At 32.9% G+C, this 20,541-nt stretch overlaps 2 protein-coding genes and 1 long non-coding RNA gene across 3 annotated transcripts; 1 reads left to right on the top strand and 2 right to left on the bottom strand.

Annotated features, from left to right (window-relative positions):
- Positions 1 to 1,176: 1,176 nt before the first annotated feature.
- Positions 1,177 to 7,422, top strand: LOC130813909 (cytochrome P450 86A1-like). Its single transcript, XM_057679817.1, has one exon. It carries the CDS (start codon positions 2,201 to 2,203, stop codon positions 3,785 to 3,787), a length of 1,587 nt encoding a protein of 528 aa, XP_057535800.1. The 5' UTR covers positions 1,177 to 2,200; the 3' UTR covers positions 3,788 to 7,422.
- A 1,589-nt stretch (positions 7,423 to 9,011) lies between these two features.
- LOC130813910 (uncharacterized) lies at positions 9,012 to 11,658 on the bottom strand. Its single transcript, XR_009042260.1, has 3 exons — positions 11,477 to 11,658; positions 11,306 to 11,398; positions 9,012 to 11,181 (listed from the first exon to the last, which is right to left on the bottom strand). It is a non-coding gene; the product is annotated as an uncharacterized LOC130813910 (long non-coding RNA).
- Positions 11,659 to 14,630: 2,972 nt separating this feature from the next.
- Positions 14,631 to 20,431, bottom strand: LOC130813908 (sodium-dependent phosphate transport protein 1, chloroplastic). The gene is made up of 10 exons (XM_057679816.1): positions 19,891 to 20,431; positions 19,174 to 19,281; positions 18,933 to 19,088; positions 18,508 to 18,723; positions 18,136 to 18,348; positions 17,635 to 17,772; positions 17,397 to 17,498; positions 15,850 to 15,915; positions 15,679 to 15,763; positions 14,631 to 15,241 (listed from the first exon to the last, which is right to left on the bottom strand). Exons 1-10 carry the CDS (start codon positions 20,266 to 20,268, stop codon positions 15,144 to 15,146), a joined length of 1,560 nt encoding a protein of 519 aa, XP_057535799.1. The 5' UTR covers positions 20,269 to 20,431; the 3' UTR covers positions 14,631 to 15,143.
- Positions 20,432 to 20,541: the final 110 nt, after the last annotated feature.

The following is a 20,541-nucleotide window of genomic DNA, read 5'->3' as shown; positions in this document are numbered from 1 at the left end:
GACTAAATTTACTAATTTAGGAAGAATTGTTTGCGTAAACAAGTCAAGAAAATAAGATTTTCTACCTCTTCATTTTTTTATTTAATTTTTGCATACATTTGAAAATAAATAAGTCAAAAAAATTGTAATATATATATATATATATATATATATATATATATATATATATATAATATATATATATATATATATATTACAAATATTAGATCTAGACAAATCTAACAAGATCTTAAATGAATATATTATTTTTAATAAAAATATTCAAAAAATTTAATTTATTTCTGTATTCTAAGTGAAAAAAAAAACTTATAAAAAGTAAACAAACAAAAGAAAACAAAAAAAATATATTAGAGACTAAAAACAAAATTGAATCTAAAACTTTTCAATTAAGAAAAGACCCCATTCCAAGAATATAAGATACTATTAATATGGCTAATTAAAATGGCTGTCACATTCATTTTTAGGCGCCAGAGCAAAAGATAAAAAAGGACCCTAAAAACTTAAGACGTAACGACTAATATATAATACACTTTTTGTTTTTTATTGTTAATATTTTAACTACTTTATAAAAAAACACTAAGAACTCAAATTACTTAGCAAAAAATGTAAGTTATATATAAATTTAATTCAAATTAATATCACTTATATATATAAAAATGAGTTTTTTGGGCCTTAAAAATTTAGGGTCCTGGGCGGTAGCCCGCTTTACCTTTACTTATCGACGGCCCTGCTAATTAGTTACATGTGAGCTGACTAATTAGTTGCTAATAACAATTAGTCGGTAGCTAAACAATCTCTAGAACGATACATGTTGATGATGCTCATCTAGCTTTACCTATCAAAAAATTGGTTTGTTCCAAATTCAAAACTAAAAACAACTTGATTTTAATTAAACTTTATTTACTATACAAAATTTTATAATATTAAATTAACTTGTCGATTTTATATTTTTCAATTTGGATTTGAAATAATATAATATCACGCAAAAGCTTATTTGAATACTTTCCACTTACAAGTATATTTTTAATAAAAGATTATTATGTTTGAACTGAAATATAAAACTATGTAAATTTACTAGTGAATTAATCTCAGCTAAACTTATAAACTAAATTAAAAATATGACATTCACTTTCATCTAATTTTCAATATACTTTAGTTTAATTAATGTTAGCTCAAATTTCATTGTAGATTAGGTTCAAATTAAACTAAACTCATCTCTAAATTGAATGAGTTACCCTTATAAGCTACGAGACCTTTTCTCGGTAATAACACAAAAAAAGTTTATGTTCTCATCATATGTATGAGATGTCTAATTATCCCATGTATTAAGCGGGTCTCTCGTTAAGACTGCCTCATCTTAAAATTTATAAAATTTATTTGGATTAAAATTAAGATGAAACAAGTAATCTCTAAAATAATCTGTAACTCATGGGGAACGATATTTTCAAAATACATAGTATGGTCCATGGATATTAATATTTTCGTTATTATTGATATAATAATATACTTCATCCGTTCTGAAATACTCACTATTATATTAAGTTATTGACTTTATTCATCCTTCACGTCTATTTTATATATTGCTGCTAATGTGTATAGTTCAATGTAAAATTATCAAAATAACACATTATATTGTGTAAAAAATCAAATATAACAAATATAGTAAAACAAAGGTAGTATGAGCTAATTAAAAGATCAGAACAAATGCACACCATCATCCTCGTTATTATTACTTGTAATTCACGTTTCCTTGAATCACCATAAGCTTGTCACTTTCTTATTTGAATAGCAAAAGACAAATTATAATTTAAACTGTCACGGTCTCACTTTAAAATGTACTTTTTATATTGATTCAACCAACACAAATTATTAGCCTATTTATATCAAAAAACATTCTTTCAAAAAACTAGCTCTTATAAATTTATAATTAACGTTGTCCCAAATATGCAAATGATGCCCTTTTAATCACTAAACCCAAGAGGCCAAGACCCAAACTACAAAATTTGCACCCTAAATTCTCAACTACTTTTCCTAAATATATATCTCCCAACTTACCTCATCCTATATATCACTCTTCATCACACAATCCACTCAATTCTTACCTTTTCTCCACCCGTAATTAAACACATTAAACCCATCAATATTACTTAATACCACAAAAGATCAAAATAAAAGAAAAAATTTCCATATCAAAATCAAAATGGACACCATACAAGTCTTCTTAGGCATGGCGGCCATGGTATCGTCCTACATGTTATGGTTCTCACATTTGTCTCGACGACTTAGTACAGGTCCGAACCTGTGGCCTCTAGTTGGAAGTCTTCCTTATCTATTTAAGAATAGGCATCGAATCCATGATTGGATTGCCGGGAACCTTCGAAAAACCGGTGGGACCTCCACGTACCAAACATGCACCCTAGCGTTACCTTTCTTGGCGTACAAACAAGGGTTTTTTACGGTTACATGCCACCCAAAAAATATAGAGCACATTCTCCGAACCCGGTTCGATAATTATCCTAAGGGCCCACAATGGCAAGCTGCTTTTCATGATTTGTTAGGTCAAGGTATTTTTAATAGTGATGGTGAGACTTGGCTTTTACAACGTAAAACCGCGGCACTTGAATTTACTACAAGGACTCTACGTCAAGCCATGAACCGGTGGGTGAACCGGACCATTCGAACCCGACTTTGGAAGATTTTGGAAACCGCTGGAGAAGAGAAAAAACCGGTTGATTTACAAGACTTGCTTCTTAGGCTTACCTTTGATAATATTTGTGGGTTGACTTTTGGAAAAGATCCGATGACTTTGGCACCGGGTCTTCCGGATAACCCATTTGCATCCGCTTTTGACTCTGCCACCGAGTCAACCCTCCAAAGACTACTTTACCCGGAATTTTTATGGAGGGTAAAAAAGGTATTTCAACTAGGAACCGAGGCGAAATTACAAAAAAGCCTTGAAGTGGTAGAAAATTACATGTCGAGTGCCCTTGATGCAAGAAAAGAAAACCCATCTAATGATTTATTATCGAGGCTTATGAACAAAAGAGATCAAAACGGCAATGCATTTACCGATGATGTGCTTAAACGCATCGGATTAAACTTCGTACTTGCTGGACGTGACACGTCATCAGTTGCGCTGAGTTGGTTTTTTTGGCTTGTCATGAATCACCCAGAGATTGAAAACAAGATAATGGATGAAGTATTGACGGTCCTAAAACAAACACGTGGTGATGATCCGATAACATGGGTGCGGGACCCACTTGAGTTTGATGAAGCTGATAAACTTGTTTACCTCAAAGCAGCTTTAACTGAGACTTTACGATTATATCCCTCAGTTCCAGAAGACTTTAAGTACGTAATAAACGACGACGTATTACCAGACGGCACTATGGTGCCTGCGGGGTCCACGATTACGAACTCAATTTACTCTGCAGGAAGGATGAAAACCATTTGGGGGGAAGATTGTTTAGAATTTAGACCGGAAAGATGGTTAAATGAACCGGGTGCTCATTCGGGTTCAAAATACCGATTTGAACAACCAAAAGACGGGTATAAATTTGTGGCGTTTAATGCAGGGCCTAGGACATGTTTAGGAAAAGATTTGGCGTATCTACAAATGAAAGCTGTTGCTTCTGCGATACTACTTTGTGATCGGCTAATGCTCGTCCCTGGTCATCAGGTCGAGCAAAAAATGTCATTGACTTTGTTTATGAAACATGGACTCAAAGTTTATGTGGAGCCTAGAGAGCTTAAGGGTGTTGCCGGTGGTGTTATCACGAATGCTTAGAAAAAAAAAGCATTTTCATCCTTTTTTAATGTTCAAAGATGTAAAATTTGTTGATCTCATAAAACTATAATATGCATTTTGGTTTAGATTTTCTTATATAGACGTATAGCACTTTGTTTTATTTTATACTACAATGCTTTGAATTGTGATTGTGTTCGATGATAATTTCTTATTATGATGTTGGTAAAAGGAGATAATTTGTATTCACACTTTATAATCTCTTAGTGTTTTAAGGATAATATTTTGTTGATTCCTAACATTTCATCTGTTTTATATTACTTTCTACATTTTTTAACTTTAGCAATATCATATTATTTGCTATATTTTTATTTTTAACAATAAAACAACCATATAAATGTCTACTTTACCCCTACTTTTATCCTATTCTATACTTTATCAACTTTTATATCTACAATTATTAAACATTTATCTATTCCCAACTAAAATTAATAATTTCCTCCATATTTATTTACAATCCCGAATAATGTTACTCTCCCAACCAACTAAAATTAATCTCCCCATTTATTTTCCCAACTGACTTCAATTTCAACCCCCATTTATTCCTCTTACTGACTTCAATTCCAACAAACTCTCTTAATTCTGAGAGCAATCTGCACTGTCATTGTGTTTTAATATTTGATTTGTTTTCAAACTTATTTATGAATCAAACCAATTCGAGATTAGGGTTTTTTATTTTCTTTGGTTTGTTATCTGATTTAATATGTGTTGGACATTCTGATAGGCTTGAGATTAGAAATTAGTCATAACGGTTTCCGGTCTTGCTTGCTGAGTTCTCTTTTGTTTGATTAATAGGCTTGTATTAATTCCTTCTATATATACATGTATAGCTCTGCGTTTTCTGATGACGAAATAATAAGAGAAATTCTTCTCTGTATTTGGGTGGTTGATGCTTTCTGTTTTCTCCGCATTCGTTCTCTTCTGTTCATCCAAAGAATTCTAACATGGTATCAGACGCCATTAAAGGTTTTTCAATTCTGATCTTTTTTTTTTTTTTTTTTTTTTTTTTTTTTTCTGATTCTTCTGCCTCTTTGTTTCTTTTGCTTCTTGATTGCCCTTCATTGTTGATATCACATTTGCATGTGTTCTTTACTCTTTTCTGTTTCTTGCGTTTTGTTTCACTAATTCAATTAGTTTTTCTTCCGTTCTTCTTCTTCTTCTTTCTCTGTCGACCAAGTGTTTGTCAAAATGTCTGAACCAACACAAAATTCACCAAATAACAACAATAATACTCAACACAATCAAGATCCTTGCACCATTTATGGAAGCCATTTCTACATTTATCATTCAGATACTACTATTATCAAACTTGTTCCTGAGCCCTTCAATGGCACAGGATTCATTGATTGGAAAAGATCTATGCTTTCCTTATCCCCTAAAAATAAACTTTGTTTCATTGATGGCTCCCTTTCTGAACCTCCTTATGCGATCTAGGTTTTTGATGGTCTTTATGTATCATCTTCTATATTCTTCATCCTCTTAATCATCTTTTATGATTTATTTATTTATTCCTTGGTTTTAATCTATTTTATTAATGATATGGTATGTAAAATTTTAATTATTGTGCTTATTTTGTTATGATCTTGGTTTGATTTTTTTGATCTATTCTAAAGTTAATTTTTGTTTTGACTTGGGTTGATCTATTTTGTTCTGATTTATTTTATTTAGATTAAAGTTAATTTTTTTACGATTTAGTCATCACTTCCTCTGGTATGTTAATTTGTTTTGATTTATTGATTGCATGTTGTTCGATTTAGTCATCAACTGTTTTGTTTTTTTGTTTTTTCCAATTTATTGCTTTCATGTTGTTCGATTTATTTTTTTATTTTGTTCTGTTTTAATCACTTGATTTCGATTTGGTTTTGATCCTTTTTTTTTTCTATACTAATTTATTTTTTGATCTAGTTTGAAGCATTTTTTTTTTTCCGATTTAGTCATTATCATCTATTTTATTAATTTAGTCAATTCTGTTTTGTTTTGTTCATTTAAGTCATCATCATCTACTTTGTTATTTTAGTCATAATCTGTTTTCTTTTTTGTTCATTTAGTCATCATCATCATCATCTATTAAGTCATCATCATCTACATTATTAATTTAGTCATGATCTGTTTTGTTTTGTTCATTTAGTTGTCGTTATCATCATCAACATCATTTATTTTGTTAATTTAGTCATCATCAATTTTGATCTAGTTTTGGTTTGATTTAGAATTTTTAGAGTTTAATATTACTGTTTTGTTCTAAATTTGGTATAATGAAGTTAATTTTTTGTCCACTTGGTTGATAGTTGATGGTTTTGACTTAATCACTTGGTTCTGATTTATGGTTGATGGTTGAAGTATATTTAGGGTTACTGTTTTAATCACTTGGTTGATGGTTCTGATTTAATCACTTGGTTCTAATTTGGTATATTTATGGTTTATGGTTAAGGTTAATGTTTTGTTGGTGTAAATATGTTGTATATTGGTTTTAATTTTGGTTCTGATTTGTATACTACTTCCTCTATTCTGTGTTAGTTGCTACTAAAGAATAAATTGCTTTGTTGCCTTTCGAGATGGACACAAAGAAAAATTTGCTCGGCTCGATAAGTACTGTCCAAAATAAAAAATATCAGATATGACAATATCTTTGGCATGGTATGACCACTATTATCTTAATTGTGGGGAATTCATTGCTCTTGATAATCTCAAACAAGAAACCCCACCTATATATTACAGTTTACTAGATGAGGAGAATTGGTTATCATTTACGAAGGTTGAAACCTAAACTATAGAGCCCAAATCAAAAACAAAGCAACCACACAAGATAACAATAATTGTGCATCAAACTAAACATTGGTGGGTGTCTATAGTAGGTTCTATTATTTGGGATAAAATAAAATTAACCCTCCTTAGTTTGTGGTCATGAGAAAGTTTTGATTTAATTGAATTTGTATGTGCTTTAATATTTTCAGATTTCATCATTTTATGACTTGTGAATGTCCGGTACCCAGCACTAGCCATTGCTCTAATGGTGGCCCTTTTTCAATAGTAACACCATTAAATAGATTCATCATTCATGTCAAACACTCTTGGTTTCCTACAAACTCTCTCCCTTTTTCTATTATTAACATCAACAACAATACCATTTTACATTGCTGTTTTGACTGATTCCCAATACCTTGTTATTGTCCACCTAGAAGTATTATGTTGCAATAAAATTGTTTTGATAGAACCCCTTGGTAAACGTCTATCACGTTCTTTAGACAAACAAATTAATTGTTGTACAATTAACTTTCTGGTTTGTGTTGGCAATTCTCATCTATGACCAACGGCTAAATCTTCATGGTTTGATTGTTGTGTTGGAGTTTGTTCCTGGTTTGGTTATGTTACTTTTTCTTCATGTAAGTCTAATTGACTTTGGCTAGTAGAATCATCTAAAGGCAAACTAACATTTATATTTCCATAATTTTCACATGTGTACTCCTTATAAATATCAAATTCAAATTCTATGTTGAGATTTTAAAAGTTAGAAATACCTCAATATCAGGATTGGTGAATTCATCTTATTGGCCTTGAACTTCGTCTATCTTTTCTTTTTTACTTTTGAACTTCACTTGTGTACTATTTGGCTAGAAAGTTGGAACCTAATTACAAAAGATTATATTTATCAACATGATTTTCTAGCTTAGTTAAAGTTCAAAGACTACTAGCACTAATACTATTCGTTTATTTGTTCAGTTTATGAATGTTTATTAAGGGACTCGAGAATCATACCTGTTTCAAGATACAACAGGGATACAATGTACAAGGTGAAATTGTAATAATATTGAGTGAGAATAGTGAGTTACCCTTCTGAAAAATAGCCGTCAAATTTAGACCAGTTATTATGAAAACCTAGACATGCAACCACAAGGGAGAATTAATTTGGAGTCTATCTCTGGAAAATCCCTTCTGACACTCAAGTCAATCAAAGAGTGCATAATAGATATCCATACTAATGACTTGGTTTTTTATTGGAAAGGTTGGTTTAGAGCTTTCAATAAAGCTTTTTTTTTCTATCATAGAGGAAATTTTTTGTTTGTACATAAAATAGGCCTTCTATTTTATGTTTTATTATGAAGGTTCAGATTCAAATATAATAGCCCACTAGGGTTAGGGGATGCCTCCCTCATGTTCTCTACATATATACTCCCTTGGACTCATTTGTAAGTAAGTGATTTTTGGTCATATTGGCCAAAATTAAAGAGACAACTTCTCTGTAAACTAAACACATGCATTTATGCTATACTTTAGTATCCAGGGGTGACTGTATTCCCTGCAGGATCTCGGAGACCACCAGCCTACCACCACGAATGGGCCCTTCGAAGACCCTTCGCCTGTCTATTTTGGAGAGCTTTACGGAGACTTTAAAGACATAATTTAGATAACAATTTCAAGCCTCACCAACAATCTGACTACTCATATCACCTTCTACCAAGGTACCCGTCATCGTACTATTTTATTGATTGTTTTCGATCTAGAATTAGAGACCCCTTAATTTTTGACAGAAACACTTTTGGTGTGAGGATCATGAAATGTGCTCCCACAATAATATCTCTTAGGTCCCTTTTCTTGACATTTTAGGGGTTTTATAATTGTAAGTCATAAAACAAATCGTAACGTGGTAGCATTTGATTGGTTGAAGGAGAATGTGGGGGTGTTAGTTAGGTTAAAAGGGAGTCAGGTTATAAGGAAGTTATGGGTAATTATAGTAATGATGACAGTTAATGGAGGCAATGTGGGTCTACGAGAATTACTTGACCTATTTTCAGGTGGACCTTTTATGGTATTGCGGAATCTTTTCCCATGTTAATGCCAAAAAAAAAATAATAATTCCCACTTTGCTTGAAATGGGAAAATATTTCCCACATTACCGTCCACGTCAGAAATTTTTTTTTTTTAATAAAACCGCTACCTAAAATGGCGATTTTGTTAAGAGATCTGAACTAAACCGCTACTTGAAATGGCGTTTTGTGGATTTTAATTTAAAAAAAAAAAAAAAAAAATTAGTAAACCGCCACTTGAAGTGGCGGTTTTGTAGTAGTACAAAACATTATTAATTTTTTTTTTAAAAAAGTAAGCAAACCGCCACTTCATGTGGCGGTTTAGTGCTTAAGGCAAACCGCCATCTCAAGTGGCGGTTTTGTCTGAAAAATTAAAAAAAAAAAAAAATTTTCCACGTAGACGGTATTGTGGGAAATACTTTTCCACATAATGCAAAGTGGGAATTTTTTTTTTTTGAGCAATATAATGGGAATAGACTCGGTATTGCGACATAAGCTTATTGTACCCATAATAATTAGTAATTCGCTTAAAAGAGAAAATTTAGCTTGATTAGCATAAAACAACCTCTTTATAGGCTCGTCTCTATTTAACTGTCGGGAGCCTTAGGCAAAATTTAAATTAGGAGCCCTTTAAGAACAATTAAATTTACACAATTCTTTTTTTTTTAGTAGCTTCATTTGCCGATATGGAAAAGTTTTTCAAATGACTATACAATTTGTTAATTTGAAAAAAAAAAATCATTGAACATTTTCCTTAATTATTAAATCCATCAATATTTTATAGTCCACTGATCCATCCAATTTAGTAATAATGTCTCATTTGATTTTGAGTATTACTTACAACTAGACCTGGGAAAATTTGATCCGACCCGAAAATGAACCCGGAACCCGACCCGACAAAACCCGAACCCGACTGACCCGAAAGCGACTTAATCCGAAACATGACCGATCCGATAATTACCCGACCGAAAATGACCCAACCGGAAACCGACCCGTTTTGACCGATTTAATATCAATTTTTAGAGTAATTTCAGTGTTAGAATTCATTTCAAATAAAATTTTAATTTTCAAAGTATTTCAACATATTGAGTATATCACTTGAACCCTAAAACTCATCAATAGATCTCAAAAAACACGTATTTAACGTCTTTTTAGCCATCGTAATTATTTTTCTTTAAAAACAGGACGTTATAATCATCTTAATTGAATACATGTATCTTGTTAAATCAGTCAAATGAGTTTTTAATTCTTCTACATTTCAGTAAGCAAATCAATATAATTTATACGAACGTTTCGCACGTTTGAATGAGCTTTTCAAAAAACGAATGGCGCTACCCTAAATTATAAAACGCGTATCTTATAAGACGAAATAAGTACTTAGTTAGTTGTATATCTTTCCAACATGAAAATTGTGAAGATAATTTTAACGTCATTTTTATTTAACGTTACAATTATAATAAACAAAATAACTTTTATAAAGCGCGTATCTTACAAGTCTTTCAAAATAAGTATTAATTCCCCTATTTTTCTTGCACTTAAATGAACCTAACATACCAACTATTTTTTGAAAATCGTACATGTAATTTCTCTAATGATTTTTGTTAGACATTTTAATGATTTTTTTTATGTTGAATTAGTCGATTGGATATTCTAATGTTTTATGGTAACCCGTTGGGTCAATCCGAACCTACCCGAAACCCAGAGTGATCCGACCTGAAACTGACCTGATCCGAAACTGATCCGACCCGAAAATGACCCGACCGAAATTGATCCGACCCAAAACCCGACCGACCGACCGTTTTCCCAGGTCTACTTACAACTCACTCTTACATTGTATTTTGATCTTCATAATTGAATGAAATCTTATTTGACTCATGCTAATGCAAGACTAATTAATATTAATTTTTTATAATATTTAATTATGTACAATAACTGCAATTTAATATATTATAGGTTAAAATATGACTTTGAATCTTCGCCCATTATAAAAAAATCTAAATGGGATATTAGGTACTACTCTGTCCCATATAATTTGAAGCAAAGTGAAAGTTATTGTATTTTTAAAAAAAAGATAGATAATGGTAAAATTGAAGAGAGAGAATGAATTATGTGATTGAAATTAAAAAATATTTAAAATGTATGGATGATATTAAAAGTAAGTAGTGGCCATAATTTAAAAATAGTAATGATGCAAATAAAGTGGGACGGACTAAAATGAAAAATATCAAAAAGTTTTTAATTAAACAAAATGCATTTCTTTGACCGCACTCTACTCTCCTTTATGGGTACGAGCTTTCTATGAGCGGGATACATAGGGTATGATGATGATTTATTCATTTGCTTTGTTTTTTATTAATTACATATTCTTTTAACACACCCTATAATCATCTCTTTCTTCTTCAATCTCAGTCCTCCTCCAACAGAACAAGAGCTCCATTTCTTCACTTCCACCCCTTAAATCCTACCTCAATATTCTTTACCACCGCCATAAGATGTGAGCCACCACTCGAATTCATCACTACTTAACGAAGTTTATATTGCGATAAAAGCTACTTCGATCCACATGGCAGTGACCTTTGAAAATTTAGATATTGCAGGCTCAGAAAATTTGAACAATAACAAGCAAAATTTCAAAACCACGCATCTGATTTACAAATATAAGAAAAAAAAAGATTTAAAGAAGGTTACTTTGACTTACAATTGTTGAAAAGGTGATCCAATTCTAATCCAACATTAACCATTGAATGACCTTGCAACACCATCAAGAATTCCTATCCACCACTACAAACACCTGTGTAAATGAGGCAAATGAAACTAAGGAGACGTAAAAAACACTGAAAAAAAGACTTAAGAGTACATTACAAGTTACCATTGTTGAGAAGTGAAAATTTGATGTGGCACGCATTAAGGAAAATTGTGGAAGACCATTGTCTTTGAAGCCATTTGCTTTCTCAGAAAGCTAAAAGGAACAACGCCTTTTAGCTCCCAAGAAGAAAGAGTTTGCATAGTGCATAATTGCATTAATGACGTTTGACAAGTATTGATATTGGCCTTTTCATTTCTTAAATGACAAACAACGACTCTTCTGAAAGACCATCTCCACGCAACCCATTAAAGTTTAATTAAACTAAAAAATATAATGAGTTGACCAAATTAGAGATATCTCTTTGAGAGACCATCAGTAATTGGGCCGATTCATAAAGATTAGAGTAAGCGCTTTGATGGGCTACGCCTGAGAGACATTCTCAGAGATACGGTATCTCAAGAGACTAACTATTTTGTTTATTTTTTGGGCTCCAAGTCTGTTTTCAATTCCCTAGAGATTTATTGAGCTCTAGGCCCCTACCTTACTTAATTTCAGGACTTTTAGTTGGGGCCTGGCCGGTTGCCTTTGGGCCTACCACTAGGGCCAGGCCTGCCTCTTTGTTAGTCTTATCGTTAACAAAGATAAGATTGCATATATCCAACCATCCATGTTCATCCTAGGTGAGAGCCATTGTTGCATACATTAAATTCCATCTACAGATGAGAAAAGTTTAGGGGCCGTTTGGTTCGCACAAGGGAATCGGAATGGAATGAGGAAAGGGAATGAAGGAGAAAGGAATGGATTCCCCTAATTTAGCCTAGTCGTTTGGCTGTGTTCATGAAACGGAATGAACTGCTCATTGAATCCCTTTGTCACTATTTGGTTCAAGTTAAGGAATCAAATTATGAGTTTTTAAATTCTTTTATATTTTTTCCAAAAATAACTAGTTATTATATGATAAACTTGAAAAACTTATTTTTAAAAAAAATATCATTAACCTGTATCATCTTTTCCTATAATATGAAAAAAAAAACATAACTCTAAATAATATCTTTCTAGCTCCATTGATTACAAATAATAATAATAATAATAATAATAATAATAACAACAACAACAACAACAACAATAATAATAATAATAGCAATAATAATATAAATAAAATTAATAACATTTTTTTTTAAAAAAATTACCAGTCGCACAAAAAGTGCGACTGTACCTAGGTCGAGTCGCACTTTTTGTGCGACTCAACCTAGGTACTGTCGCACTTTTTGTGCGACTGGTATTTTTTTTAATTTTTTTTTAAATTTCGAATTATGAAATTTTTTTTTAATTAATTTATTTTTTAAGTTATTGTTATTTAAATAAATGTTGTAATAAATGATTTTATTTTAATACAATATTATATTATGATAATGTTATTATAATAATTAGTTTTGAATTTAAATAATTTATTTGAATGTTTAATTATTTTTTAATATAATAATAATATATTAATTAAAATTTAGTTGTTAATTAATTTTTAATTTTTTATTAATAATTTAGTTGATAATAGTGTTATTAAGTCCAATGGCAAATTCGTAATTGTTTAAAGTCCAGGAGTAAATTCATAATTTAATTAGGAGGTGGTTATAAAATGAAAAGAATGGCGAATTATAATAATACCCATAAATCAAAGCTCAAATTTTAAGTGATGGGTAATGAAGTGGGGAATGGGAACGGAAAATTCTTGATGAGGGTGGGGAATGAGTGTGGAATACTTTTGGATAAACACAAAAATATAAAAAGGGAAAGAGAATGATAGAAAGTGGCAAACAAACAACAACAAAGAGAATTAAGTCTGTCCATTTCCTTTCCCTTTGATTATTACACCCAACCAAACAGCCCCTTAATGTTGTCAATAACTAGACCTGGGAAAATTTGATCCGACCCGAAAATGAACCCGGGACCTGACCCGACAAAACCCGAACCCGACCGACCCGAAAGCGACTTAATCCGAAACATGACCGACCCGATAATTACCCGACCGAAAATGACCCGACCGGAAACCGACCCGTTTTGACCGATTTAATATCAATTTTTAGAGTAATTTCAATGTTAGAATTCATTTCAAATAAAATTTTAGTTTTCAAAGTATCTCAACATATTGAGTATATCACTTGAACCCTAAAACTCATCAATAGATCTCAAAAAACACGTATTTAACGTCTTTTAAGTCATCGTAATTATTTTTCTTTAAAAACAGGACGTTATAATCATCTTAATTGAATACATGTATCTTGTTAAATCAGTCAAATGAGTTTTTAATTCTTCTACATTTCAGTAAGCAAATCAATATAATTTATACGAACGTTTCGCACGTTTGAATGAGCTTTTCAAAAAACGAATGTCGCTACCCTAAATTATAAAACGCGTATCTTATAAGACGAAATAAGTACGTAGTTAGTTGTATATCTTTCCAACATGAAAATTGTGAAGATAATTTTAACGTCATTTTTATCTAACGTTACAATTATAATAAACAAAATAACTTTTATAAAGCGCGTATCTTACAAGCCTTTCAAAATAAGTATTAATTCCCCTATTTTTCTTGCACTTAAATGAACCTAACATACTAGCTATTTTTTGAAAATCGTACATGTAATTTCTCTAATGATTTTTTTTAGACATTTTAATGATTTTTTTTTATGTTGAATTAGTCGATTGGATATTCTAATGTTTTATGGTAACCCGTTGGGTCAATCCGAACCTACCCGAAACCCAGAGTGATCCGACCTGAAACTGACCTGATCCGAAATTGACCCGACCCGAAAATGATCCGACCGAAATTGATCCGACCCAAAACCCGACCGACCGACCGTTTTCCCAGCTCTATCAATAACCCACAACTAAAGTACCTTACCTAACAGCTTCATATAATATGCCCTGAGCTTATGTTATGGCCTAGACTTTCAGTATCTGGAATAAAATTTAGTACTTGTGGTCGACTAACTGACCATCTTTCAGAATAGGGACCATCTATTTGTTTTCATTTGAACATATTTTCAATTTTGTTCTACCAGTTACTTTCAATCAACATATATTTTACATTCTTTTAATTTTTGGGGAGAATAAGCTGTAAGAAATGCAAACTCAATTTGACAAGAACTCAAACGAAAACTTGACCTAATTTGATATACTTGTCATATCATACAATCTACCAAAGTTATGTTTTAAATGGTTCTTGAAGTTAATTTTCAAATAACTTGAATGAACATTAATCGACAATATTTTTATACATTCTCGATCAAACAAGATTCGAGCATGAGTCTGATGACTCGTATTACCATATGGCGAAATCTAATAATCCATTTACAGAAGGAATATATACAGCAACAATACAATACAACCACCTCTTAGCTCCTACATCCTGCCATTGGTTGGTTCTAAGATTATATTCCTAATCACATCTCACCGCATCAATAATAACACATTTAACACATCAAATTGTGTAAACAATAGGAAGACTAATTTTGCTAATGACGAACCTTTGAGGTAGCTGCCACTAAAAATGGATCAGTTCTTACGTTTTCATGGAACCCACTAAAAGCTTCCTAATTTATCTTCATGTTGATCTCTGATCCCCTCTTTTGTCCGAAAAATAAAAGCAAACTCCCTTGAATTGTATTAAGATAGTCTTTTTGGTATCATTTTCTAGATAATCTAGCATGCTGCAATGAGACTAAGTTAAGTGTTAATCCAATATCTTTTCACCTGTTGAAAAGAGGTTCCACACGACAGTGCCAACCAAATACAGCCCAACGGAAACCTCAAACACATTATCCCAAGAACCTGACAGAACAATAAACAAATATTAGAAACCTGCAAATGATTTTATCATGCTGGATTACAGAAACACTCTCACTCAGGTCGTTAGGCTTTGAATCAGCTCAAATTTAGTTCAATTGCTAGTCAATATCTGTCCACATTCACCTTTGGTCTGGTTGTTTCACGTCAGGTTGTCTCAGGTAAATTTCAATTTGGGACAGATTGGACAATGTAAATCGATAAAAGTTTGAATTTGAGTAGGATGATTGAATACAAGTTAGTTTTGTAACTATAATCTTAGATAAAGCTTATTACTTATTAGTTACATGACATATTGATCACATAAGTGAACCACAAATCCTTATTGGCAAGCCTTTAAGACTAGAAACAGGGCACATGGATGAAGATTATGACATGTTAACTCAACATTAGGCATTTGTGTATGAGAAGTGACAACAAACCATGTTGCAATATATAACCAGTGGCTGCTGTTCCCAAGACACCGGCAAGCACTCCAGCAGTATTGGAAAGGCCTAGCAAGATTCCCTGGGCATAGTGCAAAACGATGGATCAGACAGCATCATTTTATATGCAGAAAAAGCCAAATTTTGAAAATTTAGAGAATTACTCACAGAGTACCGAGGGGCTATATCTTGGTGATTTGAATATAAGCCAGATTGTGAGAATGCGTCTGTTCCCTGGTTATAATTGAGAACAAAAGAAGAAACAAATATATAAAAAATAAAGTCAATTCTCTGCCCCAAAACATGAAATGGGAACTGTTATAGACTTTAATGTTAAAAATCATGACATCTTATGCAGGAGTAGGCCTGTGCAAAGGGCTGGATCCCCATCGGGGTCCCTGATCCTACTCTTCATAATAAGGGCTGTATACGGGGGGAGGGGGTTGTAAAAGGGTTGGGCTGAAACTAACCTTTTAAAAATCACAAATTCTTGTACGAGACGGTGTCACTGTGAGACCTTTTACTTGGGTTAAATAGCCCAATAATAGAAACTTTTAACTTATGGGCTTCTTGTTTTGAGTTCGTGTCACCTTGAGAAGGTCTCATACAAGACGGGCTGTTTAAAAATATAAAAGAAAAGGGTTGGATAAGGGTTTTAAAACGGTTGTAAATGGGCTGTGTTAATTAAAAACAAATGGCCTGTATCAACTAAGTTAAAGAAATAAACCGTATCGTAGACGCAAACATCAACACTTGAAAATTGTATTCCATTAGGATCTCTAAACTATTCTAACTCTTTCATCCATTTCCCAAACTCCCTCATCGTTCTAAAACTTATGAACCCTAAAAATTCCCCCAATATATAAACTCTAAAAAAATTTCCCAAATCAAGAACCTGCAATTAATTTTCAATCATATGATTATCTCTTTGAACTTCATCAGCAAGAAATCCAGCTTCCTTCTGATGTCGGTCTTAGTGGGTCCACTTCTTGTACATCATCATCATTAATTTATTATTGATTCATAAACTGGTTCTTTCTGATTTTTGTTTGGGATTTGATGATGAAGGATTATGGGTATTGCTTGTGTTTTTGGGTCGATCTGATGATGGATTAATAATGATTATCACAGGAGAACTTAGATCCGTTGACACAGTTTTAGGAGGTGAGAAATGAAGGGGGAAACGGGAGTAGGAGAGAAGATGGATTATATTGTGTTAAATAATTATATACAATAAAGTGAAGAAGCATTTAAGGAATAAACAGAATTATCAGTAATTGTGAATTGTGAAATGTAAATATAGTTTTGTACAAGAAATTTTGCAGACATAAGATAAATGGGCCGGACCGGGCCAGGTTTGATGAGGCCAGCCTGTTTAAAGCCCAATTTTAATTTGGTAGAGCCTGTCCAGAGCTGGCCCATTTTTAATAAACCCGGCCTGGCCCGTATGTGGCCTGTTGCATAGGCCTATGCAGGAGTAATGAATAGATTATGAAGTTCACAAGGTCATAGTGAACGAGCTAGATTATGAATAGATTATCAAACTAAGTGCATACTTATGTATTTCTAAAGGAAAATGAATCACATAACATAATTTTTTTGGAGAAAAGAGGGGATTTTAGCCAAGTCATTATTACCGGTTCAAAGTCGCTAAAAATTTGACACTGCATAAAAGCCAAAGCCTTTGAAATTTCTTGAAAGCAAATAAGACTAACCTGGCTGCAGGCCATGCAGAGAACAGCCATGGCAGGTGAGTTAACATGGCTCAACTGAGTTAAGAAAAATGCTGGTCCAAGGAAACCAACTGTTTGCATAATCTGCAGATGGAGTTGCTATAAACAGTTAACCAAACACAGTTGCTTAAGCATAAACATTACTGGAGAAAACTACAATAGTAACTTATGCAGACTGCCGTTAGAACTATAATGATTACAAGTTTAAAAATCACAATACCTTACGAACTGTTGTCACGGAATAACCTTTGCTCACAAGTGTATCTGCAATCCAACCGCCGAAATTCGCAGATACAGCCATAGTAAGCCAAGGAAGAACACACAACATGCCTGATTCTGTCAGATTAAAATGCAATACCTGTCGACCATCAAATTACACACGTGCTAAACAAAGTCATGATTGTGATATATTTCATATAAAATGCAAGAAACTCATTCTGAGAAAAACACGAATAATGTCCATCATAGTATAGAGTTCAATCACATACGGCCAAAAATTTGTACAATAATTTATTTAAAATCACTTGGCCTTTTCAATTTTAATGATTGTGTATTCAACAAACTGCTTAGAACTCACTTATTAGTCAAACTCCTTCAGGAATTGTCGAGTAAGTTCATTGAGCACAGGTAGTAAATTTAACTAAGCACAGGTCTCCTGCCGAGATCAAGCTAGGAAAAGAGTGATATTTATCAAGCGTAAACTAGAAAGTAAATGTTGGACCTGGTGATAATATGTCGGCATCCATGTTAATAAAATAAATGTTCCCCAATTGTGACAGAAGTGAGACACTATCAGAGCCCAAACAGGTGGTTTTGACAATATTGCTCCCCATGGTATCCTCTTTATTGGTTCTCTGGATAAGCTGCTGCTACTGAGAATCAACTTCTTCTCAGCAGGACGCAAATCAGGATCTTCAAGAGGCGAGTTATTTGCCTAAGTTTATTTTCCCCAGCACAAGAGAAAATAGCAAAGGTCACAAGACAAGCACACAAATTAGCAAAATGTATAAGGTGGATGTAAGTATAACTGAGAATCCTTAATCTTGCCTTAAGAAATAAGAAAAGACAAATGCAATAAAGTAAAAGGAAACACCTTATTCATCCATGCTGCAAACCAAACAGTTCCAAGAGAACCAAAGGAATAAAAAACTGAAGGCCAACCATAAGTGTGTATTAACAATGGTGAAAAAGCCAATCCTGTTACAGATCCAAGGTACATTCCACTATATACCAGTGCCAATGATCTACTTCTTTCCGACACTGGAACCCATTTTGACAGTATATTGTTCATGGCAGGCATCGCAACACCCTAGCAGAAGGTGAAAAAGAATAAATACGGTTATCAAAATATCATTAACAAACTGCTTTGGAAGTAATATTCTTGTTCTGAAGTGGCAACCTTAACCAGGAAATGGGGAAGCAAAACTTTGTAAGGGGAGATGATAAGGGGAACTTAACACGAAAAGAATGAATGAAAATTAGGAGTGCAGACATACACAATCAACAAAAAAAACAAACCTCGCCAATGCCCATGAAAGCGCGAACGAATAGTAAGAAAGGCAAACCAAGCTTTGCAGCAATAGGAGTAAGAGCTGTAGCAATGGACCACCAAACTACACCAAATCCAAGTACAGTCTTACCACCAATAGTGTCTGCCCATATTCCCCCAGCTACCTGTACATATGGCAGCCACTCAGCAATCAGCACACAACTAGACTTGCAAAACAGAAACGAAATTTACTAATAGAGCACGTTTTACCTGAGTAAGAAGATATCCCCAGAAAAAAGAAGACTGTATCAAACCTACAGTGGTAGGACTCCAACCATATTCAGCTGACATTGGAAGAATTGCAATGCTCATATTCACCTATGATTCAGCATATGTTTAAATCTACTCGTTCTAAGAAAATGTGCATAAAAAATTCATAATATACAATTTCATTTTATGATAAAGCCTTGCTTCAAACAGGGTAATGGATTTGTGCTAGGTAACCTATAAACAATCGCTATACCTTAAATTCTAGCAACGCATTGTAAAACTCCCCCCTACTTTCAACCCCCCAAGTTTCTCATTTCACTTGACCAGGCCTAGATTGCACAGCTTCAATTTTATTTGACCTCCAAAAGATTTATTTAAATGTTTGATTTTATATCAAAACGTCATAAAATTTATTTGAATTTTGCAGACTTATTACCCATATTCTCTACAGGCTTAGAATCAGTAGATTCTGATATTCTTATTTAAATTGTGCAGTTAAAATTAAGTGAGAAAAAATGGTGTGAATAAGAATTAAAGAAACTAGGACACATTTGTTAGAAAGTTAGTGGTACAGACTGAAATGAAAGACTGTGGCATTCTGTTAATCTGTTAGGCACAAAGGGAATACATAACAAATTAAATTAAATCCAACAAAATTTTAAATAATCAATCAATATTAAGAAATTATTTTAGGAGGAAATAAAAAGTAAGGCTTACTCTATCCATATTACAGAGAAGAAAAGCGGAGAAACACAAAACCACAATAATCCATCGTTTAGGAAACTCCTCCCACCATTTCTCCTCCAAAGCGACGTCATTTAACGAGTCACGGACTTTCACTGACTCAGTACTAGACACTTCAAAACTCTTCGGCTTTACATCCGCCCATACTTTCCCGAAACTCTTCCTTCTCCCCGAAACATTTCGTAGTTCTACGATCATCGATTCCCGGAGTTTAGAAGGTCGCCGATAAGTTTCCGGCCAAAGATACCGAAACCCGAAAGTCCGACGACATTTTGAGTGTGGAAGCTTCGGAGAAGTTAATGATGAAGAAAGAGAAAGTGAATTGGTTATCAGAAACGTTTCGGCGTTCATCGGAGCGCCAGAAACTTGATTCGTTTTGAGTGCTTAGCAATTTTTTCAGCACAGAGAAATGTTTTTTTTTTTGGGAATTATTATCTTTTTTTTTTATTTTTTTTATGGAAAGATTTAATAATTTTGTGTTTGATATTTATATGTGCTAACTGGTTGATGTAATGACACGTGTGTGTAAAGAGATTAGACGATGAAGAAAATTCGCGGCTAGTCGTTATTTTCAGGAGTGATATTAACGGAAATTTTACAAACATGCGCGGCATTTAGTTTTGG

The sequence above is a fragment of the Amaranthus tricolor genome, chromosome 5 (assembly GCF_026212465.1).
Source record: "Amaranthus tricolor cultivar Red isolate AtriRed21 chromosome 5, ASM2621246v1, whole genome shotgun sequence".
In the NCBI taxonomy this organism is placed as follows: Eukaryota; Viridiplantae; Streptophyta; class Magnoliopsida; order Caryophyllales; family Amaranthaceae; genus Amaranthus; species Amaranthus tricolor.
This window is presented reverse-complemented; position numbering and strand designations above follow the sequence as displayed.

Bases quoted from the DNA above. Each gene is read 5' to 3' on its own strand.
- LOC130813909 (XM_057679817.1), top strand. From the start codon at position 2,201: ATGGACACCATACAAGTCTTCTTAGGCATGGCGGCCATGGTATCGTCC.
- LOC130813908 (XM_057679816.1), bottom strand. From the start codon at position 20,268: ATGAACGCCGAAACGTTTCTGATAACCAATTCACTTTCTCTTTCTTCA. The intron at 17,773-18,135 runs GTCCAACATTTA...GATGGTCGACAG, and splicing joins TGCCGACATATTATCACCAG to GTATTGCATTTTAATCTGAC. The intron at 15,916-17,396 runs GTTAGTCTTATT...AATTATAACCAG, and splicing joins TCTGCATGGCCTGCAGCCAG to GGAACAGACGCATTCTCACA.